Source organism: Trichoplax adhaerens, genomic scaffold (genome assembly GCF_000150275.1).
Source record: "Trichoplax adhaerens TRIADscaffold_6 genomic scaffold, whole genome shotgun sequence".
Taxonomy (NCBI): domain Eukaryota; kingdom Metazoa; phylum Placozoa; class Uniplacotomia; order Trichoplacea; family Trichoplacidae; genus Trichoplax; species Trichoplax adhaerens.
In genome coordinates, this window is record NW_002060948.1 from 2,656,125 (window position 1) to 2,678,735 (window position 22,611).

A 22,611-nucleotide genomic window follows, 5' to 3' on the forward strand; every position below is an offset into this window, starting at 1 on the left:
TTTAGATCAATTTATAGTTTTAACCCTTTCCCATAGAACTCCGTGTTAACTTTATACACTTTCGTAGAACTATGTTATAATTAAAGTATCATTTTAGTTTATGTAATTCTGCGTAACTTAAATTACTGTAATATTACGTGTACGTCAACTTAGTAAGCCAGTTACTTCTAAAGAACCTAGTTATTTGATAACATTACCTCTTCTAATTAATACAAATTTTACTAGACAACCTGGCACGTAAAAATACCTGTACACGTATCACAAAAGTACAGTGCAATAATTGTACCCATCTAATTAGATAAGTATTGTATCGTAATTTACTTATTTGTTATATATCATACAATAAATTATTTACCTTGTTAAGAAGTTTTTACCACTTGGCTGTGTTTCTTTTGTTCTGGCATTATGTGTATCACTAGGTCATCTTTCAGTCAATTATATTCTTAACTATATACGCCTTATTGTACAATTAAGGAAGATAAAGCTTGCTAATCTAGATGTATTCTTACACTACGTATCAATGAGAGCATGAAGATGAAAGCTATATATAGCATAAACGCGCGATTAGTATACAAGTATATAAAAGCAACTCAGCTTTCTAATCACTATTCCTATCGCTAGTGTATGTACTGTACGTACTACTTTCGGAAATAACTTCGATAATAAAATAGATCGACTATAAAAGTGCAAACGAGAAATTACCACCAACTCTAATATTTATCATCAAATTTATTTAGTTTAATTTGATGCCCAATACAAAATTATTTAGAAATACTTTTCCAGCTCGTATTAGCTCTGCTGTAAAGACAGCTGTAATAATAATATTAATTCATACTACTGGTACTGTCTGTATACTAGAGAATCAACGTAAGCATAATATTTATTGTGATCATGCAAATGAGTTTACATCGTAAATAAAAGGCCAACATAATACACAAAATTTCTAAGAGTACATATTTTTTAAACTACAGCCAAAAATCGAATATCAGATTTTTGCAGATAAAAATATCTTTCCGCCTATTTACTTGTACCAAATAGCTCCTCATCGTCAAATTCATCCAAGTTAACATCCTATAAAAAACAATCATCCAAACACGTCAGCTATCGCATTAGATGTACGCATTAGATGTACGCATTAGATTTGTATAGTACTTTACTATCTACTTACTGCTCCATCAATGTCATCGTCAATATCATTCAAGTCAATGTTGAAATCCTAATATATCAATATTATTAATTAATCATAGCATATTTATGATTTACTGCAGAAACGTAACAATGTAATTGTATTAATAACCTCGGCATTATCCAACTCTTTATCTTCACCAGATTCTTCCATAGCGACTGATGGTTCAATCCCATCTTCATCTGTATCGGTAGTGCCATTTCTACATGCATCTATTACTTCAGCAAGATTTACTTCTAGATTGCTCTGAAATAGGTAAAGATTTATAGCATTAATTCTTTCAGGTACAATAAATATTGTTTACTATTCAAATAAATGTAATATAACAGATCGATTACCTTGACTTTTGGATACTCCGATGCTGGAGATAGTAAGCCGAGTTGCGGTTTTAAGATGCTTTCAATCTCAATACCTTGTGATAAGTCTGGAAATAAATTTTCATATTTCTCTGGGTCAGCGAGAGAATTCGCTGCTTTTTCATTCATTTTTCCTAAATCTTCTTGCCATAATTTTACAACTCTGTAAAATTGAAGGAGTACGGTAGAGTATTTATTAGTTTAAGTAGTAGCACTAGAAATAACTTAATTACCATTACCGTGATACTTGGCTAGGTAGGTAAGCACGAGCGAAGAATGCAGCTTCCGGTAATCGGCCAGTAGAACATAATAATTCCAGGCAAGCGTCCAACCTTTAGACATAACAATAACACATAAATTGCAGTAGATAGCAAGTAATAACAATACGGTATCAGAAGTATTTCTATTTCGTAGTGGAACAAATCGTGAAGAATGATACTCTTTTCATACCTGCCGAGCAGGAAACAAGAGACAAATGCTATATTTGTCTTATCATTCTTTTTAGACGTGCTAGCCAATCTTGATATCATATCAGCGTTTCCAGATGATGTAGCTAACAATAACAATCCGCCAAAATCACCGGACTCTTCAAGGCATTTCTCAGCCAAATCAAAAGCACCATTTTTCATACATTGTTCTGCTAAGCGTTTAAATTTCTGAGGTGACTAAAAGGCAAGTTAAAATCATAGTTTTATTAACGTATGATAGAGTCGTAAGAATATATAAGGTTATATTGGCAATACCTCAGCGTCTTTAGCAAACTGAAACGCTAAATTCCAGTTATCAGTACTAATGGCAAGGTCAAATCGGTGATCAGGATCCGTAGATACTTGTAATGCTGTCTTTAAAAAGCCTTGTTTTTCAAGAAAGCGCGCAACTCTTGTCTTCTGATCCTCAGGTATAGTTGGTAATACCCTATCCGCAGTGTCAAAATCTTTTCGCATAATCGCTGTCTGATATTCCATAACGGATAACGGCAACGAGTAACTAACAATATTTAAATCTTTATCACCAAGGTATAACCGATTATCTTTCGGTATATAGCCAAGTAGATACATAACCCTTTAAAAATACAGTTGACATAGATTAAACTTTTTTGAAGAAAAGCATACCTAATAGAAACCAGATTAACTCACCCATCCAAATGAGCAACAGTAACTATTTCTCCTCCAACGAAGTAATTTAATCTATTAACTGTAAAAGAAATTGTATTCACTTCTAACAACTGGTTATTAAACAATAAAGTACATTAAAAATAAATCAGATTTCTTTACTAACCTGAATTTGTGAAAATAAAGCTGTCGCCTACCCATATACCGGTTTTTACCACTTCTTGTACCTCAGTTAGAACCTAAACGAATAACCACAATTACTAAGATAATAATGAATATTGATTAAAGATGTCAATTGCCATACGTCGAAGGCAGCTTCGATGCCATCTTCAGTGACGCTTTCATCATTCTCGGGTGTCTGAACTACAATTTCTTGATTGTATTTTAAAACAAAGAATGACTCCTCGGTAGCAATACAACATAATTCACCACTATCTGACCAGGAGATCTAATTTAAAACAATTTACACACATTAAAATTTAACAAGTAACACATCCTAAAAGTAATGATACAACTATCGTCCACAACGAATATTTACTCTACATAGTTACAGATAATGTATGTTATACAGTACCGTTTTCGGTACAATTTCTATTCTTCGAACTAATCTAAGTGAATCCCACTCAAAAAATGTCAAGCTCGTTGACGACTTTACTCCTAGTAAGTAACCTCCGTAAATGCCTACAATAAAATAAGTACATAAGTTAGGGAATTCAAATCTTTAAGCGCAAACGTAAAAGAAACTCTTCCTTTAACCTTCAGCTCCATAATCTGGCTTGAACGTTTGCTTTTCTTTAAAATTCTTAAAAATTTTAACCTTTGACGTGCCTTCGCGAATAGCATATCTACATATACATATGCAACAAGGTTAGAAACTACTTTTGCTTTTACTATTCTGATAGTAGAGTATTTTGAATCATACTGAGATGAATCGGCAGCCCAGACAAATTCATTTGCACTTCCGTAACTTTTACTTCTTAAAGCCATAGCAGTGTATATAATATATTCTCCATCGCCGCATATAACTACAAATCTATAAACGATACTCATAGTAAGTAATGCTATAATTAATACAGTATTAAAAAGTCAATAGGTCGAACCTGCCATTAGGGTTATGCGCGATCGTTTGTGGATACAATTCACAGCTGCCCATGTCCTTAACAGAAATAGGTAATCTCTCACCATCCTTTACGTTGATATCTGTCAAAGGAGTGCAACTTGGTCAAATAAAAAAAGTCATTTTAAACACATTAAAGCTGTAATGGGAGATGATTACCGCCAAGATTCTTAACATTTGCTTGTTGCAATTCGTTATGTTTTGCCCAAACAATTTTTCCATTACTATCCATACTTAAAGCAGGATCTTCACGTCCAAGCTAAGGTATAGGACATTAAAATTTAGCAATTGTTCCAATTAAAACTAAAGAGTACAATAATTATTAAACTTTGACTACTTACTTTAACAAGAATGCTACCTTCATCATAACCAACAGCGATATTATTGGAGCCTCGCATACAACAAATTGTCCATACCCGCTCAAGTCCATAATTTAGGGTCGTTTCTAAGCGATATGTATTGGCGTGCCATATTCGGACGGTTCCTAGTTGTGTGATTTAAGAATGAGCTATTAGGAAAAATTGTTATCTACCGGTATAACGATGGCATTATTAAAAGGCACTTAACCATCTTCAGATCCCGTTAAAATAATAGGCAATTCAGGATGAAAGGCTACAACGGAAACGTTTTGAGCATGACCATCAAGGGTCTGAACACAAGCTTTATTTTGATAATCCCAAATTTTGACAAGTCTTTTCAGGCAAAATAAAAAATAGAAGGATGTATTAAAAAAAGTTGACGATATTCACCGGCATGGATATAAATATATCTATCGGATCCACATTAGCACTGTTGTATCGTCCATTGCCTCACCTGTCATCTGCTCCTGATACCAAATACGGTTTATCTCCGCCAGTATAATAGTCGATACAGTTAACTCCCTATTACATCCCAATATCAATAAAACCATTAGATACAAATATATGATATAAGTGGATTCAATTCATCTTATATTACAATAGCATTTATCACATAAATTACCTTTTCGTGACCTTCCAAAGTATAATTTGGTGCCGATACGCCGAATTGCCATACCTAGCAGATTTCAACATAGAAAACCAAATTTTAAATATCTTCTTTGAAGAAAATACATGAAAGGAAGGAGCAAAATTGTACCTTTATCGTACGATCAAGTGATGCACTTGCAAACGTATTCGTATCTTTAGGGTTTAAAACAATTTGCATAACATAATGTGAATGGCCTTCAAACGTTTGAACTAACTGCCAACTTTTTTCCCAATCCCATAATTTAATGGTCATGTCATCTATAATTGAAAGTTTAATGTTTATAACCATGTAACACGTAGCACTATATCAATGCAATAATATCACAATCAAATTTTCGTAATTTACAACTTACCACTACTAGTTAAAACGTATGCTTGCATAGGATGGACGATAATCGATCGAATATAATCTGAATGTGCTTCGAAAGCTTTAATCTACGACAGGATATACATTACATCCATGAAGGAATTGATTTTAATTCTAAATCAATCTAATATGAGAAGTAATTTAAGCTAATAATAGTAGTGATATTCTTACCTTTTCTAAAGTATTATAATTATATACTCGCACGTTCATATCATCCTGTCAAATAGATTGTCAAATAATTAATTCAATAAGAATTTCAACAACCAGTTATCATAGAACTAAAAACTAGCCAGCTTTGTAGTCAATGGCATTAACTAACCGCTCCAGTTATTATCCAGCTTTTACGAACACAAAATTTTGCAGCTCGTACTATGAATAGTGGATTCAATGCAATTAAAAAAATGGTAGATAATCGATCGATTTATCATGTTTTGCTATTGCAAATTAATTACTTACCAGGCAGATCGGTAACCTCAAAGGTCTTGACAAGCGTTTGAGTATCGTAATTCCAGACATGAATATTTCCATTGTATAAACTTGCCAACATCCACGGCTCATGAGTATGCAAATCTACGCATTTGACACGGTCAGACCGCGCAGATAGCTTTCTCTATAAATTTATTTAAAGGGATCGATTATATACGTACATTTAAATAATATATTTAGCTTAAAATTTGCAAAGTTACTAGAAGTATTCTATAGCTAAAATATTTTTACAAACAGTAAAATATATTCTCAGGAGATGAGATGTTAATTTATAGGTATAATAAAGGCACTTGATTTGTACGCACCTTGACGTCTAACCGCAGCGGCTAGTAGATAAATAGTAAGAAAAAGATTAGCTCAGAAAATAATAAAAGACATCCTAAAGACTACAATTTCCAAGATAACGTATCCGAAAAATTAAATCTCTCCATATTATATTAATCCATGCTCAATTCCAAGGAAGCCATCAAAAATTAAAATAGGTACAACTATTACACCATGTACTTTCTGGAACAAAGTGTATACAAAATAGATATCGTGGCAAGTTATAACGTTTAAAATTTCGGTATATAAGGGATAAATACATAGGATACTGTTATTTTCTGTTACGCTATAGCGAAGTAGTTCGAATTATTGACTGAACTAGATTGATATCTCAATCATTGAATGTCCAATCCTCGATCATACTTTTTCAACTATGCTGTTCTATTGCTATCAAATGGTGTACAGATCGCGTCAACTTTAAAATTACAAGCCACCCATTACTACAAGGACAATCATTAACAATAAGGAGTAAAGAGTGCAAGACTATCAAGCTAAAACATTCGATTCGTATATCTTTTAGATGCATCATTTACCAGAAAAAGATGATCCATACCCATTTAATCGTTATTTAATGATAAACATCAGCAACTAGCTTTTTGATCAAAATTAAAACACCAGCCTAGATCTAGAATTTCTGGGTTGTAATAATGACGAAGGAATGAACAACGTTGGTCTTTAGTAGAAATTAATATCGGATTACAGTGTATACTGAACACTTGCATAGGATATTTGTACTTAGCAACAAAGGGATCTTGACATTAGAGTGGTAATGACTATGATTGACTCTCAATACAGGGAAGAATTAGAAAGTAATGTATGAAATGACTATGGATTCCAGATTTATACGGTATAACAATTGCTCGTTACCATTTAGAATGTTGCATTGCTATCTATGAACGTATTCTCTATGAAGTTGTAGTAGTATAAAATATATTAATACATCGAATAGATACATGTGCTAGAATAAAGTGTACCATCTGTAGTGTTATTGTTACATAATCATCAACATCCAGCAAGCACTATCTCTAGCGATATTGACTGGCCAAGCTGATATTGAAGGTCATTACTTTCTACTCACCAATAGCATTAGAGAAAGAATACATGTAAAAATAGTTAGGTTAAAGGATAAATAACGAGCAGGCTGTTACCACTTAAGGGTCGTCCGATATACTATTGATTTGTGCTACGTCAATTTAGTAATGTTTGTGTCGTCAGTACTTGGTCGGCAGACTGGCATTTATGATTATAGTATACTGCTGTCTTTTAACCCTTTTCCTTTGAAGTTGTATTCAACATCTTGTTGACCTTTATATAATGACTAAACAATCTTCAAAAGAGTATTAATGCTTTCATCAACATGGTTCATTCACTGTACGTACAATATAACCTTGTCTCTACTACTGCTACCAAGTCCATAAAATTGCAACACGCTGCGTATGTCGTATTCAGTCGATATAAAGTCCACCCTTCGTCACTATTCAATTTTTAATTTATATTAGGATGTTTATCGTCTACTGTACATTAATTTAATGTATCCTTCCCAAGTATAACTGGTCAAAAACAATTTTACCACGTTGTTTATCATCATGTCGTAAAATTTGCAATAGAGCCATGGGGAAAGCGACTCTAAAGCATCCTACCCGTACAGGATCGTCCATACATGTAGAATCCTATCCTTTCTTCCTACGATCCAGTAGTGTACTATTGCCTTTCATCTATTCTCACACTATAGTAATCGCTATATCGTTTAACTATGCAATTGTTAATATTTTTTAAACCTTGCATTAAAGATGAAAAACTTGTTAGCATGGATAAAGAGTACTACCATTAAGATATTGACAGGTTCAAAAATTGCTGGTACACTAAGGCATCGTATGGCCAAGTAAGTCGATTTTTTTACGACAAGGAATGAGTAAAAAAGACTTCAATTCAATATAAATTTTTCGTTTACAACGGCGAAAAGTATACATAGTCAACAAATAGAAGTCATTATATCATGTATTCAATGGCAGAGTCTAGAATTGGGACGATAATTAGGAAATTTCAACTATTTGATAGGACTTACCATCTTTCTTCACCACCTTTCCTTTGACTTCGTGGTCGCAAAGTGTTGGTAGATGTGCGCATGTCGTTGAAACGATGCCGACATGTCATGTCCTACAGTACAGTACAGTACAATAGAGATCTCTACAGTAACAAGTGAAAGGCAGTCTATAGTACTGTACACTGTACACTGTGTACTGAAACATTAGGAGTTTGCAATAGTATTGTGTGTGGAACAGTTGAGCAAACGCTATACTGTATGTCTCGTACCTTGGTGTAAATACGCTACTGTCCAGTGTACAGTAGTATTAGACTACTGTAGACTATCGGCTGACACGTTTGCACTACGCTTCACCACCTAGGGCTAAAGTATTCAACCCCAGGGGGATTTTTCCATTTTAACAGCATTTACTATGGAGAGAAATCGACCCCTGTTCACCCGCTGTAAAGTGGGCAATGGTATGTCTGTCTGTACACTACTGTCCATGCAGTTCAGGACTACTGCTAGACCTGACAGGTCTGACTACGGCATAGTAAATAAATACTTTGGCTTGAAAAAGTTAAGCGATGCCTTTCATTAAAACCGCTAAAACTGCTAAAATTAGAACTGTTCATTGATTCTTAATATCAAAAACCTCATTAAAAAAGTTGCAGATAGCCAGTACGAAATGGATTTCGTCTTACCCCATGCTTTAAGTTGTAATGGAAGTCAAAAGTAGCTAATAGTAAGCTACTACGTAGATTCGATTGTAGCAATGCTTACGGCTGTAAATTCATAGTGAAGTGAAATATCATGCAAAAGTGGCAATTAGTGTCAATACGTTTAGATCAGACAGTTGTAAAAGTACTAGTATTAAAAGTGCCTGTAAAGACGCTACACTATAGATTCGCAATCAAGGACAATCAATTCCAAAATGTCTATCTAATAATGGAATATACTGTAGGGGATTGATTGACGAATATAAAATGAACAATGTAGCATTTTCTTTTCCAAGCACTCTATGACGTACACAGAGGATATATCTTTGCCACCTATTCCGTCCTTTTGTTGATTCGAGGTCGGTGACGAGAGTTGGACGCAAAAATAATTCATTTCTTGATAGTGTATAGGCAATCAACGTTAATCTGAAAATCAACCTAGTATTGCTAAGACCTTCAAACAGTCGTAGGTAGTAATCTACAGCTGTAAATTATGCCTTGGATCATATATCACTTTCATAACACTCGATCGTTCATACTGTACTGTATACTGTACAGTATAGGGGTAGAATTCACTTTTTGATGCCGGTTCAGTTGAGCGAGCAAGTTTGCTAGGAATAGGAGTAATGATAGGGAATATGAATAGTGAAATTACTACAGTAATATGAAAAGTGAAATCTTAGTAAGCAAAAGAGATATCTCGAAACGAAAGTCATAGATCTACGTAGCCTTTACTACTCCCTCTATTATAGGTATACTTGTACAAGCTGGATATTTTTGATACAGACCTATTTTGACAACGACAGTCAATTCAAACTCAGTATGTTAACCCGCAGGTACTGTTATAAACTGAACTACGAGTGTATGATGTCAATTTCCTAAAAGTTCTAATAGTCATCAATTTGTGCTATTTCTTCAGTTCATGGATTTACTACTCCCTCTATTATCGGTATACTTGTACAAGCTGGATATTTTTGATACAGAGCTATTTTGACAACGACAGTCAACTCAAACTCAGTATGTTAATCCGCAGGTACTGTATATAAACTGAACTACGAGTGTATGATGTCAATTTCCTAAAAGTTCTAGCCATCAATTTGCGTTATTTCTTCAGTTCATGGATTAAAGCATTGTCTCACACTCTTCTTCTACAGTTCTAAAGTAGATAGCGTATACTAAAGAGAGACCGGGTGGGCATTTCCAGCTTCAAATTTCTCTCCATGAGGATTTTAAATACAGTCTAAATGAATGTCCCTAGACTGGAATATATCCGGACCAAGGTTGTCATAGTAATTTAATGTACTATCGTTCCAGTAAACTGGTATTGCACTCTACAGTAGTATTACTATATTGTACAGTACAGTGTACTGTACACTACGTAGTTGTAGTACTGTAAATATCCACGAGTCTAGAGTATACTGTACTGTACAACGAGCTGACTATAGTACTGTAGCATACGGCATACAGTCCACGGTCTTATGCAGCCAAGCTATGGAATTGCACCAATTACGCATATAGCGCCTAGCTTTAGCCTTCCAAATACTGAAGTATAACTGGCCAAAATAAACACAACCACTGCATGGTGATGACAGCCAACAAGCAAACTGATATTCATATATCAAAATATCTTCGAAATTTCCTTCCAAATCCCAGGTAATCATATCACAATCTTTAGCATCAATCCTAGATTTACCGCAAAGATTTACCTCAGGTAAATCTAGGAATGAACAGTACAATCTTTACTATCAAGCCTAGATTGACCGCAGGCAATCATATCATGAACTACTAGTACAACCTTTACTATCAATCCTCGATTTACTGTAGGTAATCATATCATCAACAGTATAATCTTTAGTATCAAGCCTAGATTGACCACAGGTAATCATATCATGAACTACTAGTACTATCTTTAGTGTCGAGCCTAGATTTAACGCAGGTAATCACATCATAAACAGTACTATCTTTACTATCAATCCTAGATTTAACACAGGTAATCATATCATAAACAGTACAACCTTTAGTATCAAGCCTAGATTTAACGCAGGTAATCATATCATAAACAGTACAATCTTTACTATCAATCCTAGATTTAACGCAGGTAATCATATCATAAACAGTGCAATCTTTACTATCAATCCTAGATTTAACGCAGGTAATCATATCATAAACAGTACAATCTTTAGTATCAAGCCTAGATTTAACGCAGGCAATCATATCATGAACTGCTAGTACAATCTTTACTATCAATCCTAGATTTACTGCAGGTAATCATATCATGAACTACTAGTACTATCTTTAGTATCAAGCCTAGATTGACCACAGGTAATCATATTATGAACTACTAGTACTATCTTTAGTATCGAGCCTAGATTTAACGCAGGTAATCATATCATAAACAGTACAATCTTTACTATCAATCCTAGATTTAACACAGGTAATCATATCATAAACAGTACAATCTTTAGTATCAAGCCTAGATTGACCACAGGTAATCATATCATGAACTACCAGTACTATCTTTACTATCGAGCCTAGATTTAACGCAGGTAATCATATCATAAACAGTACAATCTTTATTATCAATCTAGATTTAATGTAAAGTACCTCGATTAATAATATTACGTAGATCATGGATCCTTGTTGTGATAGGACTTTACACAGAGACAAAGATTATTTGTAACGCTCATCTCGATCACTTTATATCCAAATTAGATACTGCAATCGATGATGTAGGCATTATTGAGGTAGTATAGGTAATACAATTAATTCATCTCTTGCCATTGATTTCCTATTGCAGCTCTATTTCCGATACAGATGAAATCTGTGTTGTCAGCATTATTGGTAAGACACCTCTCAATTACTTGACCTGTGGTACATTAGCCGATGCAGTATCTGGTAGAAATGTCTTTCAGGTAAGGATATAAGTAGAACAAAATTGTATCAAACGAATAATTTACTATTCTGTCGTGTCAAGTGTATGTATACATCACTTAGTAGAATTCATCTCTTACGGTATGATTGATAGTATACTACTAGCTACAATCACTCACATCGAAATTATCAAGTCTAGACGTAAGATATGACTGCATATAGCAGTAAATACAAGAATAATTACAACATAGTTACAGAATACAGTGATATCTATCACCGCTATAGCATTGCTATAATGACTATTGGTAGAGTTAAACTACCTAAAGAAATCAAAATCTCTACTAAGATGCTATAAGTGGACAAAATATTGTTGATATCAGCGATCATCAAGGATGCTTGGACTTGATACGAATACGACTAAATGATAAGCTTTAGAACAATATGTGTATGTGAAATAGATACGTACGGACTGCGATAATCTTTGTGCTAAGATAACCTAACCTTGTAGCGGGCTACTAAATTCCTACATTCTAACGTATTCCTTTAACATTACTTCTTGTATTCTAAATTACAGCGTGAAACAATTGACGATAATGATCAAAAACTAGAGGTATACTGTTATAATTCGATTCTTGTATATCACAATTGCCTTAACATCAAGCAATCATGTTTCTTATCTATATGCATAAATTTAAATTTCTTTTCGCAACTTACTAATTATATTACAGTAGAACATTATAAATTGTTGGGAATAATGATCATTTCCTATTCTATTCCAATAGCACGGCTTACTATTTTACTACAACAATGAACAAAAAGTTGTTTACATAAATCAAGCATCGTTATATGATACCAAGGAATTAGCATATCTATGCCAAAAATTTAATTCAGACTTGTCTACTTGGGTAAGATACTTAAAATTCCACTATCTATAAAATTTTAACAATACTTTAGCGATATTTTATAGCAGTTAACATTGCACTTTATGATATAGCAGCCTTCTTATACGACAATATTTCATATTTAATGTAGAAATAGCAGCACTCTAGTATTAGAGTCGTTTTCTTATATTTTACAATTTTTAGGTATATACTATAGTGCAGCAGGTTAATAATTAAGCGCAATTATTAGCTGTAGGAGAAAAGAATTACATACTTTGTTTATACATAATATATTACTAACGAGTAATACTACTAAATTGATTCTTCACGCAAATCGGAATTATAGGAGCACTTTCAGAAATGGAAACGCAATGAACATAAACAGCTCCTATCACTGTTATTCATTTTCAGTATATCTCATATTATTTTGGTAAGAAATCTCTTTAACCTATTCCATGCTTGCTTTCTATTTAAAATGTAACAAAATTTAATAATAAATATAAATACTTATGGCACGAAGATGCTAACATAATCATACGCGTATAATCAAAGCTTTAATCCACTTTATTTACTTATCTCTAGATAACTCATCCGTCTCACAAATTTGATCTTAGTTACCTAAGATTATTTAGAGGTCTAAATGCGATCAGATTACACAATCAATCTGTACTTACTCATCATTTATGCAAAATAGCGAAAGCAGCAAATCTTAGTAGCCAATGGCGGCAGCGAGGGAGATGCTGTACACCTCGCTTGCTTTTTATTTTTCATCTGGTTAGAACGTAATTGTAATTACAGACTTATATGAAATTAATGATAGACCGTTTTTGTAGCTTACATTGTGTTTTAATTAATTATATCAGGATATAAACATCAATAGGAGATTCCAAGACGGTAACCGGAGCAAAAACAGGGATGTTGGACAGAAAGACCAGGTAATAAGCTACTTCATGAGCGCTTCTACAAAACTTTTAAATAGAATATTTTCGAAAGAAAAATACGAAATTTATATATTCATGGTTGCAATGTACTGTACATATTGGAATATTCTAAAATGATTAATCGTTTACTATATTAAAAGAGTCTAATCACTCAAAAGCGCCTACAAAAGAATTTAGAGAAGCAAATTTGTAACCTTTTTAAAGAAGCATCCCTTCATGGGTCTCAAAAGTAGGAACTGATATATTAATAACTGTACAACAATAATGTAGTGCCTTCTAAATATGCTTAAAACTATTCTCAACGTACAAATTATAGCCCTTTATTTACCATTCCAACGGATCAGCAGTTTGTCTTCGTTCAGACCGTGTCTACGTTATCATCATATCATCATACAAGCAACGCATTTCAGAAATTATTACCAAATGTACAGGATGCAACATCTCTCTTTTTCAATATCGGCTTAGCAACGACGCTCTTTCAGCACTTTTACGTGACGCAACATGATAAAGTTGATGATAATGATGTCTTAGAAAAAAACTTTGATGAAGAAAATAGTGACCTTAAAAATTTCTTAAAGTATCATATTAACCAAACTAAAGCTGGAAACGTATGCGAAGGTCAACTGGAATTTCTCGGAAGCAAGCGCAGTCACCACCATGCAACCGCAGTAAAGGTGCACCAAATGTTACTTTCAAATCTCTTTTCTATATCTCCCATTAGAATCTATACTGAAGGCATAACACACTTGCTATATTAACAGTTACCTACCAGTAAGACATGGTTTACGGCTGCATCATATTTACAAAAGGTCTTAATAGAGGATGCATCTGGAGTTGATTCAATTAGGTACCCGATTTCTAGTTCTTGGCTCGATATTGATAAAAAGTTTTCAGAAAGGTAAGCTGGTATTATCTTAGTCGACTCCGCGAAATCGTTATACTGGCTAGTAATATCATAATTGCCTTTATTTATACATTGATAGTACTTGTCGGAAAGCTATCTCCGTAGCTTTAGACTGCTATGAGAAGAACCTACCAGAACAGTACAATTATGCCTTTCATCAGAAGCAGGTAAAATAAAGTGTAGTTAAGATATCATAAAATCAGTTATGCCTTTGTAATTTAAAGCCCTAAGTAACAAGGCAACCTGGCTTTAGATTATCTAAAAGTTTCTTACTATATTCAGCTCGCGACTAGCATTAATACGCTTAGTCAACTTGCTCTCGGTCCTTCATTTCCATCTTACGTTCAACAATTGGAAAAAGATTGTGAAAAGGTAAATAATGAATTACAGTTCTTAGTATTACACATGCGATGCGTTCTCAGTTATCTTGTTGATAATAATTTTTTAGATCTGGAAAAATGGAAGACAAAGTTGTGAGATATTAAGCCTGACTGGAAAGCAATGCATATATCCGGTAATAATTCCTAGAATTCTTTATACAATCATTTTATTGATCTTCAATATCATCCAGATTTGTAATTCCTAATTCGAGAAATGTGTTTAAACCCTCCAAAATAGTTACATGACTCCACAGACGACAAACCAGAAACTGACGTGAGAAAAATTATACACGTTCTAAAAAACTATCCATCGTTTAACGTTCTCAACTATACATACAATTTTAGAAAGAGATAAAACAGCGAAAATTTCGCCAAAGTAAAAATCTACCTCAAAAAAGGGCACATTCTAGTAATTATTGGTATATAAGTGCTTGTAACTGTGGAGAGACAATAGCAAAACGTCCAGATCCGTTCGATATCAAGGTTTGATATTAAAGTTTCATATTTATGCAAATGACAATGATATCTTATTAAACTTTCTTATACTCGTGCTTTCTTTCTAACTACAGGTTGCTAATTGTACATTCTATCAAATGCTGGAAAAGAAATGTTGCAGCATATTCCCTCATATATCCTTTCCTGTCAACGTCGATAGTAATTCTCACGAAGAACAATCGATTGATGATCATGGTATAAGTTATATTCATTCTTAAAGAATATCTTACCTCGTTCTAATTTACAAAATTTAAGAGAGAAGTAGTAATATTCTCTAAGAACTAATTGATTACCGAGATAACAATCAAATACATTTTTTATTTCTATGCAGCTATGGAAATAGAAGAAATTAGTGCTGCCACCTCTAGTAAAAACAATGCAGACTCCTCTAATGGAGTAGCGGATGACCCTACGCTTGACGGATTAGATACTACAACTGCTATTGGACAAAATTCAGGTCCTCTTTTGATAATTTTCTCCCTGCAGTAGAAAAGTGTTACAAAATCTAACACAAACAACGATCAAAATCGTCATGAAATATTATCATTTAACGAAAATTCTGATTAAATATGCTTCACAAATAGAATTTTCTTCATCTCCATCACCTGCTCCTGCCGCCAATTTAGTTTCTATGAAAATTGAACCGGATAATTGTAAAAAGGACGGAGAGTCATCCAATTCGATCATTATGTTCACAATTAATACTCCAGCTGGGTATCTTCCTCGGTTTTCGTCTTGGTCCTTATGCCGCCTAGGCGATAATAATATATACAAAGCGAGCAAAGGTCACCATTTTAACAGGACTACGATGATATTATAAAGTATGCCTTACATTCAGACTACAGTATTAACTGTTTTCTATTTTTTCTACTGAAGGCCTCTTCCAATCTGGATTTCTACCTGGTACTAATTTTCTCTGTCCATGGATAATTTCCCGTAGCGTTTTGTTAGCTAGTGATCCTTTCGAGAGTACACATGGTAATATTGTGAGAGCAAAATATTAATGCATCAATACTTGCATATGAACAAATAAAATTTTTATGCTACTATATGTTCACTAGAATTATTTTTCTTTCGAATGATAGAACAATTTCCTACCATCGCTGAAAATAGAGGAAAATCAAGTGGAAGATACAAGAAAGGTATTTCCCGTAAATGATTTGATAAAACAACTACTCGTTATCAGATCTTTTTTACGAAAAATTTTTAACTATTTTCTAACCAGAAAACAGCGTGAAAGCCTATATAGGCATTGAATATGAATGTCCTCACGGTGACCGGTAAAGATTCTGTTATCTTTTATTCATTTTCTTATTAAATCATTTACTATAAAATTGATTCAATCTATAGCTTTTTTTACGCTGGTTCGAACAAAGTAATTAGAAGCAGCAACAATCTGAAGGTTTAGCATAATCAAATTATACATATTAATAATACTATGAGAATTTTAAAGCTGTCATTTAATTTTAATATTATGTATTTGCTACAAAGGAAATAGCTTCTAAACTTACAAGCTCAGAATTACCGCTGTATTTTCCCTGCCCTTGCGGGTCCGCTGCGTATTTAGTCATCTTTTATACTCTAATAGAGTAGGTCAACAACCTAACCACTGCAATATTTTGTTTTCTATTAAAATAGGCAAAGAAGTAGCAAAACTGTCTTTGCTCAGTGTATGCGCATTTATGTCGCATCCCCTATGGACAGCGATATCCGAGTTATTTTAAGACCATTCATTCAGCCAGGTACAGATCATCGTCTGGTATTTTATAGTGGATTTAGCCAAGGAATTAGCCTACCTCCCAATGGTTTATGGTGTTTGCGCTTGCCGTATGTCCTAATTTCATTAGTACACTTCATTTTAACATAATCCACATATTGAAATGTATCTTTAACATTGATGTCATTTATGTCAGTTTCGTTTACGGTACAGAAAATGAAACCATCTATCCGCCTACAGATCCGAAAACACCAAGTAAGGGCCGTATTTTGAAAGGCTTATTTCACATCACAGCGATTGTTTCCGATACCTCCCAAAATGGCAAAGGCTAGCTAAGTATTAATGAGAATTTAAAGGCAATTCCAACGTTAAGTGTTTGATAGACATTCCAGAATGAAAATCGAATAGGCGTCACTACTAGTTTAAACGCTAGTAAGGACATATTCGACTACAGATGAAAAATACAGCATGAAGCACTTGAAGATGATTGGTGCAATTTACTTTGTGCAATCTCCTTCCTTATCATTTCAACTCTGCTGCAACTAGCCGTATTCCATTATTATCATGTAAACATAAACGATATTATTTTGAGACCTACTAATCTTTCAATGATTGTGTATGTATCCAAATTGAAAGAAATTTGTGATTGCGATAATTTATTTATCAGGTAACAGCTACAATATAATGATTGTTTATGTTTCTATGGGAGCTTGTTGATTAAAAGGTGACAATACGGTATATCATAGTTCAAATTCAGGAATGTTTATAAAGATTGGCATTGATACCATATTATATACTTCTGTAATAATTAGAATTACTATTCATATTTTATAACCATTCTTTTGAAAATTTTCAACCAAAGCAGCTATGTAAGATGTAAAGAGCTGCTGGAGATAAAGTTTATAACGTTTCTTATAAGTAGCGGTGCAGATAGAATAAATATAGTTACGTCCACAAACTTCATGTGGTTCGCCGATATAATTGATTAATCATGAGTACATACGCATACGTCAATGCAGTTATGCATTCCCGTACCCTGAGCGTGTAAAGTTTCCAAATTTTTTTGTCCGTTCATCATCTGGTGGAAATCAACCCGACATACATCGAAACCATCAGGCACGGCGTATGGTGGTGTTTTAAACACGATTTCTTACTCTGCTTATATCTGGTATACATAAGGAGGTTTCTCTAGAAGGTACCACTAATAGCAGTATGGAAAGGTCAATGGAATGATATAAACATATTACAAAGGTGTCTAAATATACAAGTAATTACCCCTTCCATTACCGTACTAGCCAGAGATTTTTTTTCCCCAGCTAATAATACTATACTGTACTTCGAACTGGATCTTCTACTACTGTACTTATCAGCACAGTATCGCAAGATAATTTTGCAGTAGTAATAAATTTCCCCCACTTTATAGAGCCTTTATCCCGCATTCCAAATCAAACATCAATTGACAAGAAGCTACCATTAAAGTGATTCAATTTTATCTTATTATGAAAAAAGTAAAATACTGTAATAGACATCTTATTACTGTTGTAGTTTATGTTTACATTGTTTTCCTACAATAGCTATACCACGGTGTCTATCTAGGTATAGTCAATAGATATTCAATCTTATAATGTCCATTTTCTTTATACAAGTACAGTGCAGTAGATTACATTACTAGCCTAATCCTTTTGTTTGTTCGTTATACTGTACTTCGCACACCTTTTTACCGAATAGATGCATGTATCATATTGAATGGCTTAAACTGTACCTTAATTGCATGCCAAAAGCTATACAGTACAGTCAATGCCATTAGGCAAGCTCAAATTATATATATAATTATAGTAAAGGTATACCTAACAATTTTCGATCTACCGTACTGCTTGTACACTGTAAGCCGGACCAGATTAGGCCCAATCAGACTACTACCAGCTGATTTTTGTCCTTTTTTAATTTTTTCGACATTACCCCCTAAAATTAATAACTTGCCCATGGTATTTTTCAGGGTTGGGGAAAAGTACAAATTAATTAACTGGTGGCCTAGTTCTAGACTCTTCAGCACAGTACTACAAAGTGCAGTCTACTGTACAGTAAACCGTCCAATTTTACAACAGTATTGTTGTGCAAATTCTTTCGATAATTACAATTGGTAAACATGCTCAAGCAAAATTTTATCCTAGCAATTTTGATAATTGTTTACTTTCTGATGCGCGTATAATACGGAAGGCTATTTGGGGAGACATTGTACGTACATAGAAGCAAATTATCAGCTCGATTTATGTTGTCTCCAAGATCGTGTATGTATCTGGACTACAAACTCGCCTAATATTATTAGACCTTGTGAACTTCCTTAAATTAAGTTTTGCAATTTGTGTTCTACAGTAGTACAGTATAGAACTGTAGATTAATTAACTATTCATTCTACTGTCTATTTTAATGAATGCAGTACTTCGGTACACTTTGTGCAGCCGGCTATTGCTGGCATAATTTAGGTATATAGCGCTGTCAGTGATGCATATGCACTAGTTGTGAGTGGACAACATCGTTGCCATACAGCCGATGCCGGAAGCCTCCTACATTCATATTTTCAAAAATCACAAAAGAAATTTCTAACCTTTAGAGTAGTTTCCGTTAGTAGAGTTCAGTATAGGATTTGTATACTTTTCTAGCCGTTGTATTAGCCCCTTGTCAATTGGGCCAAAACAACAAAAGAAATTGTCCACTTCTCCTGCTCTTTCTCACTCATTGGCCGCTCGATGATAGAAATCGAAGCTTTTAATTGCGGAGTTTGCCATATTCCTTTATTCCAATGCCATCATAAAAGCCAAGATGCTCATTGAGTTCACTTTCATGCGGTCATGATGCTATTCCATCGTTCTATCGACTATTATTGATTAGTTGACTAGGAATAAATGCAGTAAATACAATCAATATTGTACAGTACAGTAACTATAAGATTACGCCAAAGCCGGCAATAATTTATTCAGATTCATAACAGCCATCTAAAAATCGACACTCAAGTAGAATTATTTCATCGAATGACTATGCGCCCTTCTCGTCAACGACCATCAAGTGGTAATAGTACCAGCTTGAATATCAATGATATCCATCGTAGCGATCGTAATACTGGCAGTAGTGATAATAGCGACAGCAGCCGAGATAGCAATGATACCAATAATAACAGTTTTAGCTCAGATAGCCCTGAAAATATCATCAACAAAAGCGACGAAGTAATGGATGTTTTAATTCATCATGGTATCCATCATACTAATCAAGCATTCAGTGCTATTGGCCAAATGAAGAGTCGAGATGAATTATGCGACGTTGAATTAATCGTCGATGGTAATCGTTTAAAAGCACATAAATTGATCTTGGCTTCATTTAGTCCATACTTCCATGCCATGTTTACCAGTCAATTAGCAGAAAGTCAATCCAATACTGTAACATTGCATGATATTGATTTTGAAGCTCTAAAAACTTTAGTCGATTATACTTATACTTCGGTCATCGATATCAACCAACATAACGTCCAGGTAGGTTCTACTCTGCTCAACTTATTCTTATCAATGTCGAAGATTAATACTGTGCATGCCTATCGTCTCTTGAATGAATTACTGTAAATAGTATAGCAATGAAGCTTCAGCTTTAGTTAACTGGCGATCAATTCTACTGTATAGATATTATTATTGTTTATTATGTATCTACGATACAGAACATGGAAAGTAATGGTCTAATAGAATGATCACATCAGCATATTACTACAGTACAGTATATCAAATTAATTGCTATAAATTGAAATAATATTGTGCACGTTGCAAACTCTAATTGAGGTTGATGAGTATAATCTACTATTCAAGAAGAATTTGTATACTGTACCACTCTAGTCACAAATTTTTGTACGATAAAAGTGGTAAAATACTCTTGTCAATGTATCTAATTTAATATTACAAATTATATATTAGTAACGTTTTTTCGATAAACCTTTTCCTGCTTGATACGCGTGTATCTTTAAATTAACTTGACTATTTACTATAATATTTGTTTATATAGGTATTGCTATCCACTGCTAGCATGCTGCAAATGAATTGTGTACGTGATTCCTGTTGTAAATTTTTAAAAACACAGCTCCATCCTTCAAATTGCTTAGGAATAATAGCCTTTGCTGATACTCACTCTTGTAATGAACTGCATCAGCTATCACATGAATTTGCCCTTGGACATTTTAAAGAAGTTATTCAAAGCGAAGAATATGTTTTATTATCTTATAATCAAGTTGAAAGTTTAATTAGCTCAGATGTCATGAATGTAGACAGCGAAGAATGCGTCTTTCAAGCTGTCATGTCGTGGATAGATCACGATCGAGCAAATAGGCAAAAATATGTCGTCAACTTAATACAACATGTTCGCCTACCACTTGTTTCACGTGATTTCCTGTTATTGCATGTGGAAACAAATGAACTTATTCGAAATTGCAATGAATGCAAAGATTTATTAATAGAGGCAATGAGATATCAACTATGGCCAGAAAAAAGATCTCTTTATCAAAATTTTCGAACTCAATATCGTCGATTATGTGGTACGTCAAAAGTAGCTATTAGCATTGGAGGTGGTAGCCTCTTTTCTATCCATAGCGAATGTGAAATTTATGATATTAACCGAGATAGTTGGATACCGGTAGCATCAATGGCAGAGCGCCGCGCACGTCTTGGCGTAGCTGTTATTAATAATACTGTATACGCTATCGGTGGCTATGACGGTGGTAGTGATCTTAACTCAGTCGAATGTTACTTACCCCAAACCAACACTTGGACTTTAATCCAATCGCTAGGTACTAGACGTAGTGGCTTAGGTGTAGCTGTAACATCAAACTTAATTTTCGCAATAGGTGGATATGACGGAGCTTTGTGCTTAAACAGTGTTGAAAGGTACGATCCGTTAACAAATCAATGGAGTTGTGTAGCAGACTTAAATTCTAGACGTCGCTATGTTCGTGGAGCTACCTTAAATGATTGTATCTACGCTATCGGTGGTTTTGATGGTGGTATCCACTTAGCTAGTGTAGAATGCTATGATCTGAACCTAAATCAATGGAAACAATCTGCGTCCATGCTAGCTCGACGTAGTAGTGCTGGTGTTACTGTTGTTGATAATATACTTTATGTGTGCGGCGGTAATGATGGTTCTAATTGTTTGCGAAGTTTCGAAAAATATGACCCTGAAAAGGACGAATGGATTTCATTGCCACCAATGAATAGTAAAAGGAGTACTCATGATGTGATCGCGGTCGATGGTTGGATATACGCAATTGGTGGCAACGATGGAAGTGCAAGCTTAAGTTCTGTTGAAAAGTATTCCATTGCGGCAAATAAATGGTATCCATCATCTGCTATGAATATGCGCAGGAGCAGCGTTGGTGTTGCCTTCTGTGAGGTCCTTTTACACGAATGAACTTATGGGCTAAGAACTATGATGTTCTATAATTTAGCTGTGAAATAACCCTGATATCAAGATACTCTCACCTGTATATTGTGAAATTTTGCTTCTCTATTCTAATTGTTGTACTGATTGAAAAAAACGCATCTGCTCGACGATAGATAGTAAACTATAAATACGTGTTGGACTAAAGCTAACAGACTATGTACTGCATTAACAAACTACCTTAGCAATACACAACGAATAGCTAATTAGCTCTCTAGAGTTGATTTATTTACTACGATACACGCGTTAAAGTTTA

The 22,611-nt window shown here is 34.1% G+C and overlaps 3 protein-coding genes across 3 annotated transcripts; 2 read left to right on the forward strand and 1 right to left on the reverse strand.

Annotated features, from left to right (window-relative positions):
* Positions 1 to 1,449: 1,449 nt before the first annotated feature.
* On the reverse strand, positions 1,450 to 5,957 carry TRIADDRAFT_26362 (uncharacterized protein; the record flags this gene model as incomplete). The annotated part of the gene is made up of 22 exons (XM_002113665.1): positions 1,450 to 1,705; positions 1,782 to 1,874; positions 1,993 to 2,207; positions 2,286 to 2,604; positions 2,679 to 2,736; positions 2,821 to 2,893; positions 2,959 to 3,102; positions 3,229 to 3,335; positions 3,411 to 3,499; positions 3,577 to 3,687; positions 3,755 to 3,854; positions 3,931 to 4,030; positions 4,113 to 4,255; positions 4,339 to 4,463; positions 4,585 to 4,652; positions 4,753 to 4,806; positions 4,888 to 5,036; positions 5,132 to 5,213; positions 5,317 to 5,361; positions 5,465 to 5,514; positions 5,602 to 5,755; positions 5,937 to 5,957. Coding segments are annotated over 22 exons (2,556 nt in total), but the record flags the coding sequence as incomplete, so codon positions are not given.
* Positions 5,958 to 10,276: 4,319 nt separating this feature from the next.
* TRIADDRAFT_57395 (uncharacterized protein) lies at positions 10,277 to 17,218 on the forward strand (the record flags this gene model as incomplete). The annotated part of the gene is made up of 21 exons (XM_002113305.1): positions 10,277 to 10,350; positions 11,495 to 11,609; positions 12,143 to 12,178; positions 12,351 to 12,473; positions 12,796 to 12,879; positions 13,032 to 13,223; positions 13,313 to 13,384; positions 13,822 to 13,998; positions 14,152 to 14,288; positions 14,374 to 14,461; positions 14,577 to 14,666; positions 14,743 to 14,808; positions 15,020 to 15,157; positions 15,244 to 15,364; positions 15,501 to 15,626; positions 15,754 to 15,954; positions 16,046 to 16,147; positions 16,255 to 16,311; positions 16,395 to 16,449; positions 16,808 to 16,911; positions 17,100 to 17,218. The coding sequence occupies 21 exons, from the start codon at positions 10,277 to 10,279 to the stop codon at positions 17,216 to 17,218; spliced, it is 2,277 nt and encodes a 758-aa protein (XP_002113341.1).
* A 2,892-nt stretch (positions 17,219 to 20,110) lies between these two features.
* TRIADDRAFT_50396 (uncharacterized protein) lies at positions 20,111 to 22,325 on the forward strand (the record flags this gene model as incomplete). Its single annotated transcript, XM_002113306.1, has 2 exons — positions 20,111 to 20,410; positions 20,928 to 22,325. 2 exons carry the CDS (start codon positions 20,111 to 20,113, stop codon positions 22,323 to 22,325), a joined length of 1,698 nt encoding a protein of 565 aa, XP_002113342.1.
* Positions 22,326 to 22,611: the final 286 nt, after the last annotated feature.